Source organism: Amblyomma maculatum, chromosome 9, assembly GCF_055883805.1.
Source record: "Amblyomma maculatum isolate TAMU_Amacu chromosome 9, ASM5588380v1, whole genome shotgun sequence".
NCBI classification, from domain to species: domain Eukaryota; kingdom Metazoa; phylum Arthropoda; class Arachnida; order Ixodida; family Ixodidae; genus Amblyomma; species Amblyomma maculatum.
The window spans coordinates 77,236,191-77,253,468 of NC_139352.1; the positions used below are offsets into that span (position 1 = coordinate 77,236,191).

Here is a 17,278-nt window from a genome sequence, read left to right on the forward strand (position 1 = left end):
TTCCTTAGGATGGTTATCACTGAGATAAGGGTGCCTTACATCTCACCATATTGCATGTCGCCGTGTTTGTATTTTCCCTCTAGCATAAATAGGAAAAGGCTTGTTTCATTGACGAATGCTAGCAGGTTCTGGTGCCATGATGATGCCCATGTGTAGGCAGCTTGCTAAGATTGAATTGTTTCTTAGGGCAGCGGAGCTGATGACTCGTACGGGCCCACTAGTCCAGCTGGAGGTGGCCAAGCAGGGTGCCATCCACCAGGGCCTGGCCTCGCTGCTCTGCCAGCCGTCACCCCTTCTGCTGCAGCGGGGGGGCCGCCTCAGTGAACGCGACATCCCTGGCCGGCTGGCCCACGAGGAACCACCCCCACCTCGCATCCAGGGCAGCAAGAGCGTGCCAGCCCTCAATTGTTCGTGATGATACACCCTTTCTCTCTATCTTTGTGGTTTTTTCTTAATCGAAAACTTGCCATGTAGCATAAAATGGAACTGCTTTTAACTCTTTCCCTACCATGGGCAAAATGGCCATTTTTTGTAGGTGTCAGTAGATTTTTTTTTTCTGTAAAAACTACCATGTTTAAAATTTAGGCATATAGCTTTGAATATGAAGTTATGGATTGTAACACTCAATTTTATTTCCCTAAAAAAAAGATTTCAGAAAGAAAAAAAATCGAACAAAACTTGAAGAAATGCACTTGTAAATGAAAGGACAAAAATTGTTTCGAGATATACAAAATGTAGAGCATTCTTGGTCACTCCCTGTGAAAAAATGTAAGTTCAGTATTGAATAGCATTCTTAATGCATAATGAGCAATCGACGAGGGCTGCTGCGGAGCGTCATGCCTAAATGGATGCCCGGTTCTCTTCTTGGGCAGAACGCCACTCTTTGCTGTGCGGGAGGCAAGGTATCATACCCAAATGTTGACACCCTGGGAATGAGATAAATAACACCAACACAAACAAAACATCTAGAGCGGTCTCACGACTCATCAAAACAGGCCAACAAAGTGCGGCCGCCGATGTTTCGTGCTGGTTTCCATCGTCATTGGGGTCGGAACTAAATTCTGATGTTAAAGCAGCATCTTCAGAGTCGCTGCTGCTTGAATCATCGATAAAATCTGTCGTAGACAGTGCAGAGTCGTCGGATTTGCGACGTTTCGAAGCACGCGTCGTCGACACGGATGCTGCCATTCTTGCATACGACGCTGACGCTGACGCGTGTTCGGAGCAGCTCAAAAATAGCTGCCGCGCGGGAAAAATGTAAACAGCGTCAAAACCAAAACTTTAGTTATCAGACTACACGCTAGATGATGTAGCATGTCTGTGAACGACGCAGAAGGGTTCAAAATCAGCGCGCAAAGCCATCCTTAGCGGACACGATGCTCAGTGGGTGCAGTAGGGAAAGATTTATTTTAAAGTAGATCGTCTTGTCTATTGTCTTCAAGGAAGCGGAGCAAGCTCTGGCTCTAAATGTTGTCCATTAGCCACAAGTGAAGTGCTGGTGCAGCAGTCGTGGAGATTGAGTGTTGGCATCCTTTCTCTCTACCTCTGTGCTTGTGCAGATCGAGTGATTGAGTGTTAGCATCACACTGCCCTGTGCACTGTCATTAGAAGGGGGGTACTTTGGTTTTGTGAACATTCACTTGAATTTAGTTGTGTTTCGAGTGCTCTGGTGTCTTACGGCTGTGCGATTGCCGACAGACTACCGTTTCGGGAAGCGCATGCACGGACACGTTGCTGAGGCCTACTTTCAGTTCGATGTTAAAAGGTGTGCTTATGCAGCAAGTGTCACTCCTAAACAGTTGTTTTCACTTGACACTTTCTCGTGAGCAGTCACACGACGTAAATGTAGCGAAAATTTCATGTGCATTTTTCGTTTTTAGACTATTTGAGCAATGCTCCTCACTCACTGTGGCTTCCCTCTGAAATTGCTTTCCTCAGGTGGCTCTGCGGGCATGGATGCTGGCAGCAGCCAGCAGTTGGCACCCGGAAGTTCAATGACAATGCCAGCACGTGGGTTTCCTCCAGGGCCTTCCTACTCGGTAGGTGGCGGTAGCTGTATTTCCGCAGAGTGAAAGTAATTCAGAACCGTGAATTCCTAAGCCATCTATGCGTGTGAAATGTGTGTGATAATGTAGTGGTTCACATTGGCATTCCGATCTTCAAACACAGTATGGTGCTTAACTATTCAGGTAAGGTCCCTCATGGTCCCTAGTTTCCCCGTTATTCCTCGAAAAATTGCTGATATAATCACATGTGCACGTGCGTGTGTAGTCTATTCTTTGTGTTATTGTTACTGACATCAATAGGAACGACAGGAAGGGGAAAGGACTTTTACTTTGGGGGGGGGGGGGGGGGGGGGGGGAGGGGTCAATTTTTGTGACAATAATGCAGCAACGGCAAGTCACTGCCATGCCGCTGTTAATTTTTGTTCTGGACTTCCCAGCCTTATGCCAGTTAGCCCTTCCTTGAGTTTCTTATTTCACTGAATTCTTTCAGTGCCTTCTAATTTTTAATGATTGGCATCGCCTTGTTTCTGTATACGTAGCCACCTTCTCTGCACTTGCACACTATTAGCCTTGTCCCAAAGTCATTAAAAACTAGCCCCTCTTAGCATCTGTTGAGCCTAGTATCGAAGGCAGCTAAAACCATCTTGAAAAAGTCTGGGTGAAAAAAAAGAATGCGCTACAGTCGATTTCAAATATATCAGACGAATTTATATTAAACAGTCTGAGGGGTTCCCCCCTCCCAGGCCCATTCGATGATTCGAGCTTAGAAAGCTTGAAGGCTCAATAACGAGAGTTTACTGCGTTCAGCAGTGATACGACAACTCCGCATGTTTTCATGCACGCCCTTACTATACAGATAACTGGCATACGCATTCCTTCAAAGAAGCAATATAAATGCAAAGTGGAAGGAAAAACAACTGCTCGTTGTTTTTCCTTGTTGACTGTTGGCTCCTTTAATTGTGTCATAACGAGCCCCTCATTTCCTCTTCAAATTTTTCCTTAATAGCCTTGTCCTTAGGCTCACTGGGATTTCCTTGGTGCACCATTTGCGGGTTTTCTTACAGCCAAGACAGGTGGCTATGGAGGAGCGCCAGTACCAGAATATTGGCCTGTACCAGCAGCAGCAACAGCAGCAGCCGCATCATCCACAACATCCGCACCAGCTGCACCAGCCACACCAGCAGCCGCCACCTCCAGTGAGCAGGTGAGGCCATGTTGCCCACATTGAGAATTGATGCAGTAGCGTCATGGAATGGGATGGACTCGGAAGCACTTTTCACTGTGTGGAAGGGCACAGTCATTGCATTAACAGTTAGCTTCATGTAAACTGACTTGAAATTCCTCGCTTACTTTTTCAGAGTTCCTTTAGGAAGCGAGCTTTGAATAGCTCTTTTTTTTAGATGCAGCAGCCCTATTGCTGTCAGCTTGCAAAAAGAAATTTTTGGGGACGCCTTTCTTCCAGTTGTGCTGTCAGCAAGTTTTGTGGCAAGTTGTATCGGTCTCATAAGCTGACAGAGGTGTCTCTCTCGGGTTCCAGGCAAGTCATTAAATTAGTGATCAAGATTAAATTATAATGAGGTGTTTCTGAAAAAAGACTTCAGACGTCATCTTCGTGGTGGGTGGCGTGGCATCACGAACAATAGTGTCACTGGCATAGGAGTCCTGTGTGTTGGAGAGTGTAAAAGCACATTAGTAAAGTCGGCGTTTGACTGTGCTCACCAGTTGCCATTGCGTCTGCATGTTTACAGGCCTAGTCACGGGTCACAACCACTGCCCTGGAGCCCACCAGTGTCTAGTGGTGGTGGCGGCGGTGGTGCACCCCCACGGCCGGAGGTGGGCGCACGTCCCCTTTCCACGCTGGTGAGCCCCCGAGAGCAGGAACAGTATGTGAGCAGCCTGGGGTCTCTGGCCGTGGGGCACCATGGGATGGGTGGCCCTCCTCCGACATCCGAACCAGCACACTGGAGCCCCCACCCTCCTCCACCGGACCTGAGGGCACAGAGGGACCTGCTCCGACAGGAGGCCAAGATGGAGGAGATGAAGGAAGAGGTGAGCAGCACACTTACACACTTGCCCCTCCCATTTGGTACATTTACAATGAACAAAGTCGCATGAATGGCACTCGCTTCCTCTCAGGTGAGGCGACGAGAGGAGAGGGACCACCATCCACCTCCAGTGATTACGAAACCTCCAACAAAGCAGCATCCGCAAGGCCTGAGTGTTCGGTCACCTCCCCCTCCCGAGACAAGTAATGGGCACCACCCAAACAACAGGTAAGTGGAGTGCAGATATTTTTAGCTGTCATATCTTTTGCCATCCTAGCCTGTTGCTTATCGCTCAGATTTTTTCACAAAAGGTGTGAATGGGTTTCTCATATTGGACACTGGGTTGCTCTTGTAGGACAGGAAAGAGTTCAGGATTAAGCTCCCCCACAACCATCCAGCCTAGAAAACTGGTTTCTCTGACACTTCTCGGTCTGTACTCGGGGCTACCTAGTGGAACTTTTCTCTGCAAGCACTGGCATTTATACCTCTGATTGTTACATCTTGGAGGCTTTTCATATCATAATGCAAAGTAAATAACCACACTCTGTATGCAGTCAGATTATTGCAATCATGATTTTCTTATTGCGTACGTACTGCACATTCTCCTTTTAATGTTTTTGAGGCGCCTTAGTTGTCAGTGTCTCTGATCATACAGATTTGCATGCACTCGAAGATGCTTTTAGATTATTGGTAGGGGTGTGCTAATATCAAAATATTTTAATACGAATGTGGGGGCAAAAATGCCTTCGAATATTGATTGCCTGACCAGTGAAAGAATGGAAGGTTAAAAATAACAAACATTGTTCGTCTTGTTTGTCTGAAAATTCAAATGGTATATTTGTAAATAAAATTAAACTAGAACGGCGCAGGAATGTATACCATCTCGAAAGATCCAGTATACATTTTAACAGGATTCCATATACCAGTTTTGAAGTGAGAGCTTCGCCGCGCTAGGTAGGTCATTGCATGGCACTAAATTTGACCTTAACTAAGGTGACATTGACAGATACTGCGCTTTTCCTTTTTCATAAACAAATTTACAACCTGTAAGAAAAATTATGAAACATGACCTTGACCTGGTTAGGTGTAGGTGTCCTCCATTTTGTGGTGTGCACGCAAAAGTATAAGGCACCTTCCTTTCCCCAAAACTTGACTGAAAAAAACAATTGTGAAAAGAAAAAAAAAGCACACATTGAAAAGGTGGTGCACAGAGGCTATTGCTGCAACACTCACAACTGCCATGCTTAAACCCCAGCAATTTTCTTTTGTGATCAGAAAAAATGCGCTAATCAAAGGCTCCAATTACCGACTGGGCCTGAAAGAAATGCCGAAAACCATTTGCATTGCAGCAGTTTTGCCTGATGAGCACCTGCACGATCGTTATTTGTGTTTGAGATGAAACCCAAGTGAGAACGATGTTTCTTCCTGCCTTTGCGAACACTGTCGGGTAGGCTATCTTCACACATCGTGGAATAATTACTTACATGTGGTCGTTACGACAGGATGGAGGTTCGTGTATATCCCGACAAGAGACTACCATATGATTCGAGCGCCCTTTCGCAGCCTGTGACGTACGCCTTCTTGGCCGGATCTTAATTAGGAGAACTGAGAAGGAGATAAATGATTTCTTCACCTTTCTTTAATAATAAAAAGCTACCTTTTGGTATATTAGCTTTTTCTGAGATAACCAGGTTAAAGAAGAGAAAGGGATGATATTCAGCACTGCTTGGCACCTTTGATTACTGGCTGTGTGGAATATCTTGTTTTTCCAGGCCCTTCGTATTCCGTATGAATAGAAATTGTTGACCTGTGATTAGGTCTAGGTGGTTACGGTGTGATGAACATGAAATTGCGTCATGGGCATGCATGGTTTTGTGTGCAGGATACCCCGAGATCCATCACAGGTGGCCAGCCCTTCCCCCTGGGAACGAGAGGAGAAGGAAATAGTGAGCTCTCCAGAGTGACTGCTGCTTTCTCATTTGTGTTCTTGTCTTATGTATAGTGAACATTGATGTTGCGAATTATTGGATAAAACACATTAAGAGCAAAGTTCGTTTGGTCCACGCTTTAATTCTGTCGGACTACTGCCTGTATAATGGAGCGAAAAATTCAAAATTTGACAATCTGTCTGTTATAATGAAACAGCTTTTTTTGCATTCGTGTGAGTGAAAGTGTGTAATGGAGCAAAAAGAAAATATCCGGGAATCACAATAGTTCAATCGTATGAATCGCTCACGCGTTCGCACGGCACGCCATTTAGTAGCTGCTACAAAAACTAGCATCAATGCTGACAAGCGTGTGAGTGTCACCTGATGGATTGTCACTTCGTGACGCCGCACGCCACTTCCACCACTTCCACTTTGATAATTGAAACAATAGATAATTTAACACTTTTCCTGGTCCCTTGAGGGCCAAATTAACCAGGTCTTACTGTAGTCTAGATTTCTCTAATGAAGGATCGATAGGCAGGAACTTGAGCAACCTTGCTTATTTTGGAACTCGTAAAAGTTCTCAGGATTTAGAACTTGAAAGTCTGTGACTGTTTGCTGTGACTTCAAATTAGTTGCCTTCCTTTTCTCCGCCAAACGTCATATCATGATGGCTTTTGTGTCACATAACAGTCTAGGTTTAGTCGGGTTATTTTGGTGTGAGGGAGAAGCATGCTCTTGAGTACTTCGTTGAAAAAACTGGTGCCGGTGCAGATGTCCAAGAAATCTTCCAATCACGTCTGTAGCACCCAGATGAAGTGAACACTAAAATGGACACTGTGGTGGAGTGCTTTTGCAATTTTATGACAGTAGGGGCTACCAATCCTGGCGTGAAAATATAATTTGCAGCGGCGCCTCCAGCGGGTGGAAGAAGTGCGCCACATGCGAGACGAGGAGTTGCACGAGCTGGAGTCACTGCCCAACCGGACCAGTCGACAGGAGGAGCGGCTGAGGGCCCTCAGGCTGGAGCGCGAGTTTGAGCGGCGGGCACAGGAACTCGCCGGAGACGAGGATGACGAGGAGCAGGTACTGCGGACACTAGCTCTTCAACAGTCGGTTAGCTTGCCGAGTCCCTTTAATCTGCTCACATTGGCCGCAGTTTGGCTGACCTTGCTGCCGTGCGGTTCTGCAGTAGCAGATGGTGTGCTTGCCTTGAGAGAGATGAGATCCTGTTCTCTCAGTGACTGTCTCACTGGTGGTGGTGATGTTGGTGCTAGAAGAGCATTACCACATATAGTATCAAATAAGGGAAAGTTTATGTGAAACGATGAAAGCACGAAATGAGTTGCATTCCCGTAGCACAATAAAGCAAGGCTGCATTTTTGAACACATATGATAGCAGTTCAATTTGCCTTGCTCAAAATAAGTTATTCCACTCACCCATTTTTTTCTTCAGTTACATCTCCCTAGGTACCTGTTACTTTTCGGGTTACTTCTTTAGGTGCTTGTTAGTGTAAAATGGTTGTAAGACATGCTAGGAGGAGAAGCCGGAAGTTGAGGCACTTCATCACTGAGAGAACAGATGGTGCCATTAAGAGACTCCTTGCCTGAACTCGCTGGCTGTGTCTGTGCTGCGCTTGCTAATGTTGTGCTCTTTGGCTTGTTACGCACGCTGCTTTTGGGAAGCACAGGAGTGGTGGCACTGCAGGCTTCTGGGGAAGTAGGTGTTCCTTGCTCCTCCTGCTCACACCAGGACTACCTGCGTGCCGTGAAGCATCATTTCTTCCTTGCCACCCCTCTTTGCAGGACCTGACACTTGAAGTGCAGCCTATGAAGGAGCGCCTTTCCCAGCATGCCTGGGAACCCGCCCAGCAGCCGCTTACTCCTCGTCATTTGGAGGTGAGGGTTTGTTTGTGCCCTGCACCCTTTTTGCACACATCTTCATGGTTCCATATGGCTGCCGACAGTAGCACACAGTCCTCATCTTCCTCAGTATTTGTTAGTATCAAAGGCCCACTGTCCAGGGAATGACCTTTTAAGCAGGAGCTCAATGCTTCGATCAGGCACCGGAGATAGTCTGCAAAATGTTACAGCGATACGTGAACCGCAAAGCAGCAAAAATACAAATAAAAGCTGTCATACTCTCCTTCGGAAACCGGCTTCCCCATTCTCTACGCTGGCCCGTCGAGCCGCGAGGCTGACTCCAGCATCGCAACGACATTCATTGGTCCGTCTTGCTGACTGATGGATGAAGGATAGGCATACACCAATTGTGTCTGCCGCTCGCTGCGCGCTTTTCCCTCTCCCGTTTCGTTCCCTTGCTTTCACTCCGACGCGACCTCTCGTTTTCTCTCCCTTTTAGGAAATGTCCCCACCTCCTGCCAAGCTCGAAGGAGGAAGGGGGATTTGGCTTGCGAAGGCTAGACGACTGGGTAGGAGAGTGGAAAACTTCTGAGAGGGACCGAAAGAACAAGGAAACGCAAATTTGGTTGATTGCAGTGGCTGTAACTGCATTATTAATTACTCTTTTCAAAAAAAAAACTTTTTTCGGCTTTGCGTTCTGGGGCGAAGCCTCAAAATCGCTGGGGGAAAAAATTTTCTACAGGAGGGTGGACAATGGCCCTTTAAAGCGACTGCATTGGAGGCATCTTTCCAGAAGATTGTAAGCAAAGAATGGAGGGCATGCCTCGGGCAGGTGATGATAGGCAGGTGGCATGACCGGACACGGAAGGAGCTGCCAACTCGGGTACCTTCTTTTAGATGAGAGAGTGGAAGGGAATGGAGGAGGGATTGTCACATGCATTTGAACTATACTGCTTTTGTCAAAAGTAGTCATTGTGCATGATTTCTATATTCCGGTGTTGCCGCTGACATTGTCTTAAGCAGAGGATGACAGTTCGTCTTAAAAAGTGGGTTTCTTTTTTTTAACATTGAGGCTTATGGGAAACCAGCCATAGAGTCTCACATTGTTCATCTTATCTGAAAATACATCTTAATCGAGTCTACTCTAGTGCGGTAGATTTAGCGAAGAGCGAAAGACTGGGGTGACCATTCGAACGCATGGAAGGAGCGCGTGTCGAGGCGTTACTCGTGCTCTAGTGACACGAGCAGTGTTCTTGCTGCCTGTCCACAAGTTGGTGAGCAGCAGTAGCCGTGAACTCTGTGAAAAAGAATGTTTCGTTGGCGTTTTTTCCAGGAGCAAGAAGACCGCCTGCGGCAGCTGCGGCTGGAGGAGAGCGGCAAGCAGCAGGAGCTGGCCGCCCAGCGAATGGCCGAAGAGCAACTGCTCCGAGAAGCACAGCGCCGGCAGCAGCAACTGCAACAGCAGCAGCAGCAACACCAACACCAACATCAGCAGCAGCAGCAGCAGTACCAAAGTCAGCAGCTGCAGCAGCAACAACTACAGCACCAGCAGCAGCAGCTGCAGCACCAACAACAGCTGCAACACCAGCAGCAGCTGCAGCAACAGCAGCAACAGCAGCAGCGTCAGCAGCAGCAGCTTGAAGACCAGCACGAAGACCAGCCTCCACCGCTGCCGGCTTGCCCACCACCTCCGCCTGATCGCAGACCACCACCCTCCAAGAAGGTCTCCTTCAATGAAGCACCTCCCGTTGAGGCAAGTGTACTAGCCATCAACTGAGTGGCTACACTCAGTTGGGTTTTGTGTGCATTCTAAACTTGTGAAATGTTTGGTTTGGCTAGGTTAGCATCCTTTGAGAAAAGAAGGCAGCAGGTCGCTGTTTGGTGGAGGTAAAAAGCAAGGCACTCGTGTTCTGTGTGACAAAATTTCCGGCCAAAATTTCCGGGGCCCTGCACTGTCGTCTCCCATAGCCTGAGTTGCTTTTGTGTCGTGTAGTGTCTGCCTGATTGGCCTAGACTTTCTGAACCTTGTTGTCACTAGGCGCATTGAAAGAATTCGCCAAAGGTAGCGGCAGCTCTTGTCGCCGCTGCTTGCTGCGTGGAATTCCTTGATAAAGAAAGGAGCCGAGGTGGCTGCTACAGTAAGTAAGAGAACTGTTATGCAAGAGGCACAGCAGCATGTGGCATCGCTATGATGATGACAAATGGAACTTACTACATGGCAGAGGTTCTAAAAGGTTTATTTGCGAGGAAACAGAGAGACCTCATTTAAAATAGTATGGCTGTTGTCTTACTTTTCTTCTGCTATGTTTCGGTGCCAGCAGTAAAGTTGCCATAGAGTGAAAGGCATGTGGTGGCCATTCTTGTGTCATTAGTACCCCGCCGGGGTGGTGCAGTGGTTAGGGCACTTGACTACTATGCCCAAGGATGCGGGATCGAATCCTGGCCTTGGTGGCCGTACTAAACTTGTGTCATTAGCATTACCAATAATGATGCTAATAATGACTTTGCTCCGACCTACGTAAAATTTTTCCGGTTGCTGAAGTGTGCATGGGAGGTTTCAGTGCCTGATAGATGGATTTATGTTTGATGTAGTTCACTGCTAGTAAGTAGGGCATGGTAAATGTCAAGGTCACAGAACATTTTTCATTTCATGGATTTCTATTTCCGCAGCTGTGCCCTGAGGAGGAAGAGGAAGAAGATTCAGGCTACACCCTACAAGATATTGATGCCGTGCTGAACGCTCCACCAGGCGGTTACCTGGTAGCCTCTACACCAGGCGTCATCGGCGCCCAGGAAGTGTACCGCGATCCCCGACAGCGAATCGAACGCCAGCGCGCCCTGCAGCAGCCGAGTCGACCGCCCGGACCCGAGAAGCTCACCTTCCGCGAGAAGATGCGCATGTTTGCTCGCGAGACAGGCGAGGAGCACACTCCGAGGGATAAGATGAAGATCTCTCGGGCACAGCGCGAGATTGAAACTACTCTTAATGGAGTGCCCACACCGAACCGCTGAGCTGCACGGCAAAGCTTGCCAGGAACGATCAAGAAGTTGTGTATAATCAAATGCCACAGTAATGCAGTGCAAAGGGCAGAACAATGTCGCGGCACACTGATGGACCACTGTGAATTCTGTATTTCAAAGTGCCGAACGCTTGTCCACTGCATGTACTGTGTTTTCATTGACTTGTGCACAAGTTTTCCAGTGAGCGTGGAGCAGACGTGTTATCACATTTGTGGCCTTCTGAAGAACCACTGTTATATGCTGTGCTGACAGACCGAAGTGAGTTTTGTATTGCAAAGCACGGAGCACTTTGCCGCCTCTATGTTCTTCTGTGGACTCTAATGGATTTTACAGCTTGATGCAAACACTCTATTGCTGTTGGGTGCTTCTGATTAACTCAAGTTAGTGTTTGGAAGAGAAAGCCTAATTCAACTGTTATGTTATTTTCACCAACTGCATGAACTCATAGCTTCAAGATGCAGCGAGATATGACTGCTGTTGCATCCACCTTAGTGGACTCGTTTTGTAGCTTGTTATTCCTCCTTGTGGCTGGCGAGTTTGTTTTTAAGACTTACTTGCGCTCGCAGTTGTCATTATCATTTAGCTCAAGGCTTGCCATCTAGGCAGCATTGCATGTCATTAGCCACAAGGGTGCCTTTAGTCAAGAATCACGTTGGTATGGAGGCTGTTTTTAATCTTTGACCTTGCGAAAAGCTGATTTACTCAAGCGAAGCGCATGACTGTCAGCATCTGTTCACTTTTAGAAGCAAATGTTGGGGACTGTTATGAGAACTTTGTTGCAAAGTATTTTTTTTATTTGTTTACTCATTCCAAATTTTAAATGAGCTTTCTTTGCCAAGAGCAGAGTTTTCATTTCAAGCTGTCAGCAAGTCACAATGGCTGTTGGGCCAACACATTTTTACTCATTTCCTGTGGTCCTGTAACACGTGTCGCGTATGTTGTCCTTTCACCAGAGTGCCTCTTTTATATTATAGCGCGGCTAATTGAGAGCAGCTAACACATACATCAAGAGTGGAAACTTCCCAAGGCACAGGACTTGCGGAGTCTTGGAGAGTCTTGCTCTATTGTGCAAAATGCCAAGCACGAGAAAAAGTTCTTGCCTTGTATCACACACTAGTATGTTACCAGAGTGCCTGTTTTTATTATTGTGCAGCTGCAAAATAAAAGAGCTACCTGAAATTACTGTGCGGTGTCTTTTGATTCACCTGGGCTCACCGGCCACCTTGCAGTTCTGACACGTTGACATGGCCAGGATGGATCGTCCTGGCTGTTTGGAGACTGCACCTTGTCACTTATGTCAGTACTGCAATATCCTGCAGTTCCTTGATGCAATGTGCTTATTGGTTTAGGAGAAGAGTTCAGAGAGGTCTGTTTGTTTTCTTGTTGTTGTCGGACATTTTCTTCAAGCAGCTGCACCAGAGAGGTCACGTTTCTTGGTACATCTATTTGCAGGGGTTTCTCAGGGCTGTTAGATAGGCCTGTCCGTGAAAGGTTTCCAGGACTTTTCATGGGTGTAGCTAGTGGACTTTCGTCTTCGAGCGTACCTGACCGGAGAATTTTGTGTGTATTGCTGTTTGGAAGGTCCACTTGCAATGTTTCTTTTGGACACTTATCGGGGGTGGATGTTGCTGTAGGCTGAAATGGCAACGGCTTGTCTTTGTGGTCACCCTTGGTGCTGTCCGGTCGTTCTTGGCCATCCTTCCTTAGACCCTGGCTGAAAAATGATTTAGGAAACACAGGTTTATTGTTGCCTTGTTGCTGAGCTTTCTTCTCGAGGAGCTGGACAAGTGACGTTACATTGACATTTGGAAGATCCACTTCAGGAGTTTTCTCAGAGTTATTTGTTGCCTCTTCCTGCTGTGGTTTCTTTGTGTGGTCAACACGTGGAGCTAGAAGACCAGAGTAGTTGGCCAATACAGTTCGGGACTGTGCTGTTCTGTCTTTAGTTCGAGTGGCTTGATCATGAATTACTGACGGTGTCTTGTGGGGGTTATGTTTCTTAAGTGTCATGGCAGCAGCTCCAGTTGACCAGGAAAATGAATTGCCAGGGAGCTGAGAGGTGTTAGCTAAATCTTTTAGAGGCACGGATGAGAACTCCTCCGTCTGGGAGAAGGTGGAACTTGTGTCGGTGCTGTTAGTTTCGAGTAGGTGCGTCAATTTGGCACATGCCTCCATAATTTTGTGGACAGCGTTAAGGAGAGATTTTTTTTTCGGCGGTACTCTGGGCTGTGAACCGTCTTGAACCCGTTCAGCTGTAATCATTGCAGCTGGACCAAAGCCGTCAATGCGTGCAGAGATGATTTGAGGCCATTGAATTGTCGGCTGGTCCTGTGAGCTTTGTAGCTTAGTTTGGTGTGACACTGGCTTTGGATTCTGTCTTGCAGCTTTTTGGCTTGCTTTGTAATCCAAATTCTCTGTAGCTTTAGCAACATTTATTCCTTTGCTTTTTCCTCGTGCTGAATGACCGCTTCTAGACTTAAGTGAACCCCTTTTACATTCCTTTTTATCAATTGTTAGCTGATCAGCTGCTACATCTTTCTCGGAAGGGTTTTCCAATTCCTCATTTTTTGGTGGTTCTTTCTGGTCCTGTGGCGGTAACTGCTGTGTCCGCAAACTTTTTGTTCCGCCTTCATCTTGCATGTCTCTGTCGCCCACCAAACTCTTTGCAACTATATCCTCCTCATTTGAAGGAGTTTTTGAATCCCCCTCATTTGACGGCTCCTCTTGATCTTGTAAAGTAAACTTATGTTTTTGCAATATTTTTGTACCACCCCCTCGCTTTTCAGTGTCATCTGTAGAACTCTGTTCATCTAAAGCGGTTTTAGCTTTTCTGTTGTTTTTTGCTGGCTCTGTCTGGTCTTGTTGCTTTGACTGATGTGTTTGCATCTTTTTGATAGGACCCCCCTTATCATTTCTATCGTTTACGGATATGTATGTCGCTCGAGCCTCCTTTCCAGAGGGAGCTTTCTGTTTATTGTGCCTTGCTGGTTCTTTCCGGTCTTGTGAAGTTCGCTGATGTTCTGGTTGCTTTTCAGTGGCACTCCTGTTATGCTTGCCTCTCTCTCGCACCAACCTTCGTTGTCCCTTTTTCTCCTCGGATGGAGTTTTCTGTCTCTTGCGCCTTGCTGGTTCTTTCTGGTCTTGTGAAGCTGGTTTCTGCGTGGATTGTTTTTCTGCAGAAGGAGCATTATGTCTCTTGTGTCTTGCTGGTTCTTTATGGTCTTGTGAAGTTTGTTGCTTTATAGGTTGCTTTTCTGCAGCGCTTTTGTGCTTATCTCTGTTGCTCACTGAAATCTGTACAGCTGCCTTTTTCTCCTCAGGAGGAGCTTTCCGGCTCTTCTTCCTCACTGGTTCTTTGTGGTGTTGTGAAGGTGGTTGCTGTGTGGGTTGCTTTTCTACAGCAACCTTCTTATACTTTGTTTTGTCATCCATTGAACTTTGTAGCTCTGTATTTTCCTCTTCAGAAGTGCTTTTCCTTTTCTTTGCAGATTCTTTCTGACTTTGTGAACCTGGTTTACGTGCTTGCAGTTTCTTCACAGCTTCTTGCTTGTCTTTTTCATTTATGGGTGTTGGTGCTGCTACAGCCTTCTTTTTGGAAGCAGCTTTTGCTTCATTTCCTATATCTGGTTCCTTGTGGCCTTGTGAAGCAAGCTGGTGCATGCTCTTTTCTGTGACACTCTTTCCATTCTTTTTATAGCCTGGAGAACTGTGCTTCCGTGCAGCTCTCCTGGAAGGAGTTTTCAGTTCCTTATCATTTAACTCGCCTTTCTGACCAGCCTTCTTTTTGAAAGCAGCTTTTGATTCATCTAGTTTTTCTAATTCCTTGTGGCCTTGTGAAGCAAGCTGGTGCATGCTCTTTTCTGTAACACTCTTTCCATTCTTTTTATTGCCTGGAGAACTGTGCTTCCATGCAGCTCTCCTGGAAGGAGCTTTTAGTTCCTTATCTTTTAACTCGCCATTCTGAATAGCCTTCTTTTCGGAAGCAGCTTTTGATTCATTTTGTTTTTCTGGTTCTTTGTGGCCTTGTGAAGCAAGCTGGTGCATGCTCTTTTCTGTGGCACCCTTTCCATTCTTTTTATTGCCTGGAGAACTGTGCTTCCATGCAGCTCTCCTGGAAGGAGCTTTTAGTTTCTTATCTTTTAACTCGCCATTCTGAACAGCCTTCTTTTCGGAAGCAGCTTTTGATTCATTTTGTTTTTCTGGTTCTTTGTGGCCTTGTGAAGCAAGCTGGTGCATGCTCTTTTCTGTGGCACCCTTTCCATTCTTTTTATTGCCTGGAAAAGTGTGCTTCCATGCAGCTCTCCTGGAAGGAGTTTTTAGTTCCTTATCTTTTAACTTGCCATTCTGGCCAGCCTTCTTTTTGGAAGCAGCTTTTGATTCATTTCGTTTTTCTGGTTCCTTATGGCCTTGTGAAGCAAGCTGGTGCATGCTCTTTTCTGTGGCATCCTTTCCATTCCTTTTATTGCCTGGAGAACTGTGCTTCCGTGCAGCTCTCCTGGAAGGAGTTTTCAGTTCCTTATCTTTTAACTCGCCTTTCTGACCACCTTGTGAAGCTGGTTGGTGTGTTGGCAGCTCCAAAACAACACTACTACTACTTTCCTTTTCTGAAGGATTATCCACTGTGGAGCTTTTTTTGACAGGAGTCTTGCCATCTAACCCATGTGAGAGAATGTCCTTTGGTCTTGAAGTGGAGTTGGTATCAGTGGAAGGTTTCCTGCCTGTAGTGCTTGGTGCAGGCATTTTTGGTGTAACTTTTTTTGCAAATGGGTCACTCTGTGACCCTGTGCGTTTTTGATTGACTATAGAATCCTTTTTACTCGACTCTTCTTTCAGTTGCAATGGTCCCATTCTTTGTCTCGGAGCTTTCCACTGCTGACCCTTTCTGCTCACTTCTTCGTTTTTCTGGCTTTGCAGTTTTGAAAGCTGCCCTTTGCCTGAGTTACTGTCAGTTTTTTTCACATGTGTAAGTCCAGTTGATGACCTCACTGAAGGTCTAGTGGGACCTCCAGTAATACTGTCTTGCTGCCTAATTCTTTCCTCATCTGCATAATGTGTTTCTGATTTGTGCTTGGTTTTCTTCTCACTTGGTTGCATCAATTCTGTACTGGTTCTTGTAGCAGAGACCAGTCTCTTTCTGGGGGGAACTACCTTTCTTTCCGATTTTTTTTTATTTGTGAGCCTGCTCTGTTTGGGATTAGATAGCATGATCGAGCTTTCAGATGTAATAAAGTCCTCGGCAGCTGTTTCTATATTGTTTCTTGAATCTGCCCTCTCATAAGCTTTAATAATTGTTTGATCTTCAAAAGCAGGCTGCTTGTCCAAGGGTGCTAGTTCTGAAAGCAAGTTTTCATCGGATGTTGCACTTTCAGCATCAGAGGAAAGAGCCTCTTCGGAATTGCTCAACAGGGGGCGACTGGCATCTCCATTCTCGTAAAGGCGTGAGGCTCCCAACAAGCCCTTGGTGCGTGTGTACAGATTTGTTGGGATGGCAATCAATGTGCCCAGCAGTCCACGTTCCTGCATCGAAGGGCAGACAATGGCTGTACAAGTGTGCTTTCCACTTGGTATAAGTTCTGACCTTTGCTGGAAGAGTGTCTTCTGGACTGCATGGTGACTGAGCGAAAGAAGGGATTGCATCCGGTGTTCTGCAGAACTTGGCGAGCCTGATAGCAGCCGTACTGCATGCTGTCATCACAAAGCTGACAGCCTTCCACAGGAAGCTGAGGATGCCTTGCACTGCCCAGCAGACACAGCCAACTGTCTCGCTTTGTTCTTTTGCAGTCCTCTTAGATCTCACCGAAGGGCTGCAAATAATTGGAATGTGTGTTTAGCCTTGGCAGTTAGTGCACACTATTAGCACATCTAGGCGTAATGTTTGCTTAGCATGCGTTTCTTTATAATTTGCCCAGCATATTTAGACGTCATATCGTGGGCAACTTCTTATGCACTGTTTCGCGCGGGCTTTCAAGCTGGTAACGCCAACCCATTCTCTCAACCTTCATTTTAGTAGCATAAGATACCTTATAAAGGTGCCTGAACAGACACCGCCTCATATTTTCTTTGTTCTGATCAGGCTGTCCACGAGCGACATGTACAACTGCGGCACGGCCTAAGCTTTCCAGGATAAGACGTAAGGTCGTAAGGTACCCGACCGAGAGTGCTTGGGCCTTGTTTTCTTTTTAGGTTGAGGCATACACGGGTGGCGTGCTCGCAACACCGGCCAAGGTACCGGCTGGAAGTCAGCAGTCACAGACAAGACATGGATATAACATGGACATGACATATGAGCAATATGAGGTCATGACATGGCCGCATGGGCATTAAAACCTTGCAAATATTTTTGCATGGTCACATCCTTCCACTGTGGCGTCAAGATGATGTGCTTTTTTTTTTGTGGGAAGAAATAAAAAATAGT

The 17,278-nt window shown here is 46.5% G+C and overlaps 2 protein-coding genes across 2 annotated transcripts in view; one reads left to right on the plus strand and one right to left on the minus strand.

Moving 5' to 3' along the window:
- The window catches only part of cno (adherens junction formation factor afadin), a 47,196-nt gene extending 35,154 nt beyond the window's left edge, over positions 1–12,042 (plus strand). The window contains exons 15-24 of the mRNA XM_084579111.1: positions 187–407; positions 1,939–2,039; positions 3,071–3,210; positions 3,755–4,055; positions 4,143–4,279; positions 5,934–5,997; positions 6,889–7,065; positions 7,786–7,878; positions 9,176–9,595; positions 10,513–12,042. Of these exons, the coding sequence (XP_084435237.1) occupies positions 187–407; positions 1,939–2,039; positions 3,071–3,210; positions 3,755–4,055; positions 4,143–4,279; positions 5,934–5,997; positions 6,889–7,065; positions 7,786–7,878; positions 9,176–9,595; positions 10,513–10,854 (1,996 nt within the window). The 3' untranslated portion in view covers positions 10,855–12,042. The remainder of the gene's footprint in view (positions 1–186; positions 408–1,938; positions 2,040–3,070; positions 3,211–3,754; positions 4,056–4,142; positions 4,280–5,933; positions 5,998–6,888; positions 7,066–7,785; positions 7,879–9,175; positions 9,596–10,512) is intronic.
- On the minus strand, positions 12,040–17,171 carry LOC146179493 (uncharacterized). Its single transcript, XM_084579112.1, has 2 exons — positions 17,016–17,171; positions 12,040–16,667 (listed from the first exon to the last, which is right to left on the minus strand). Exon 2 carries the CDS (start codon positions 16,498–16,500, stop codon positions 12,043–12,045), a length of 4,458 nt encoding a protein of 1,485 aa, XP_084435238.1. The 5' UTR covers positions 16,501–16,667; positions 17,016–17,171; the 3' UTR covers positions 12,040–12,042.
- Between the last annotated feature and the right edge of the window lie 107 nt (positions 17,172–17,278).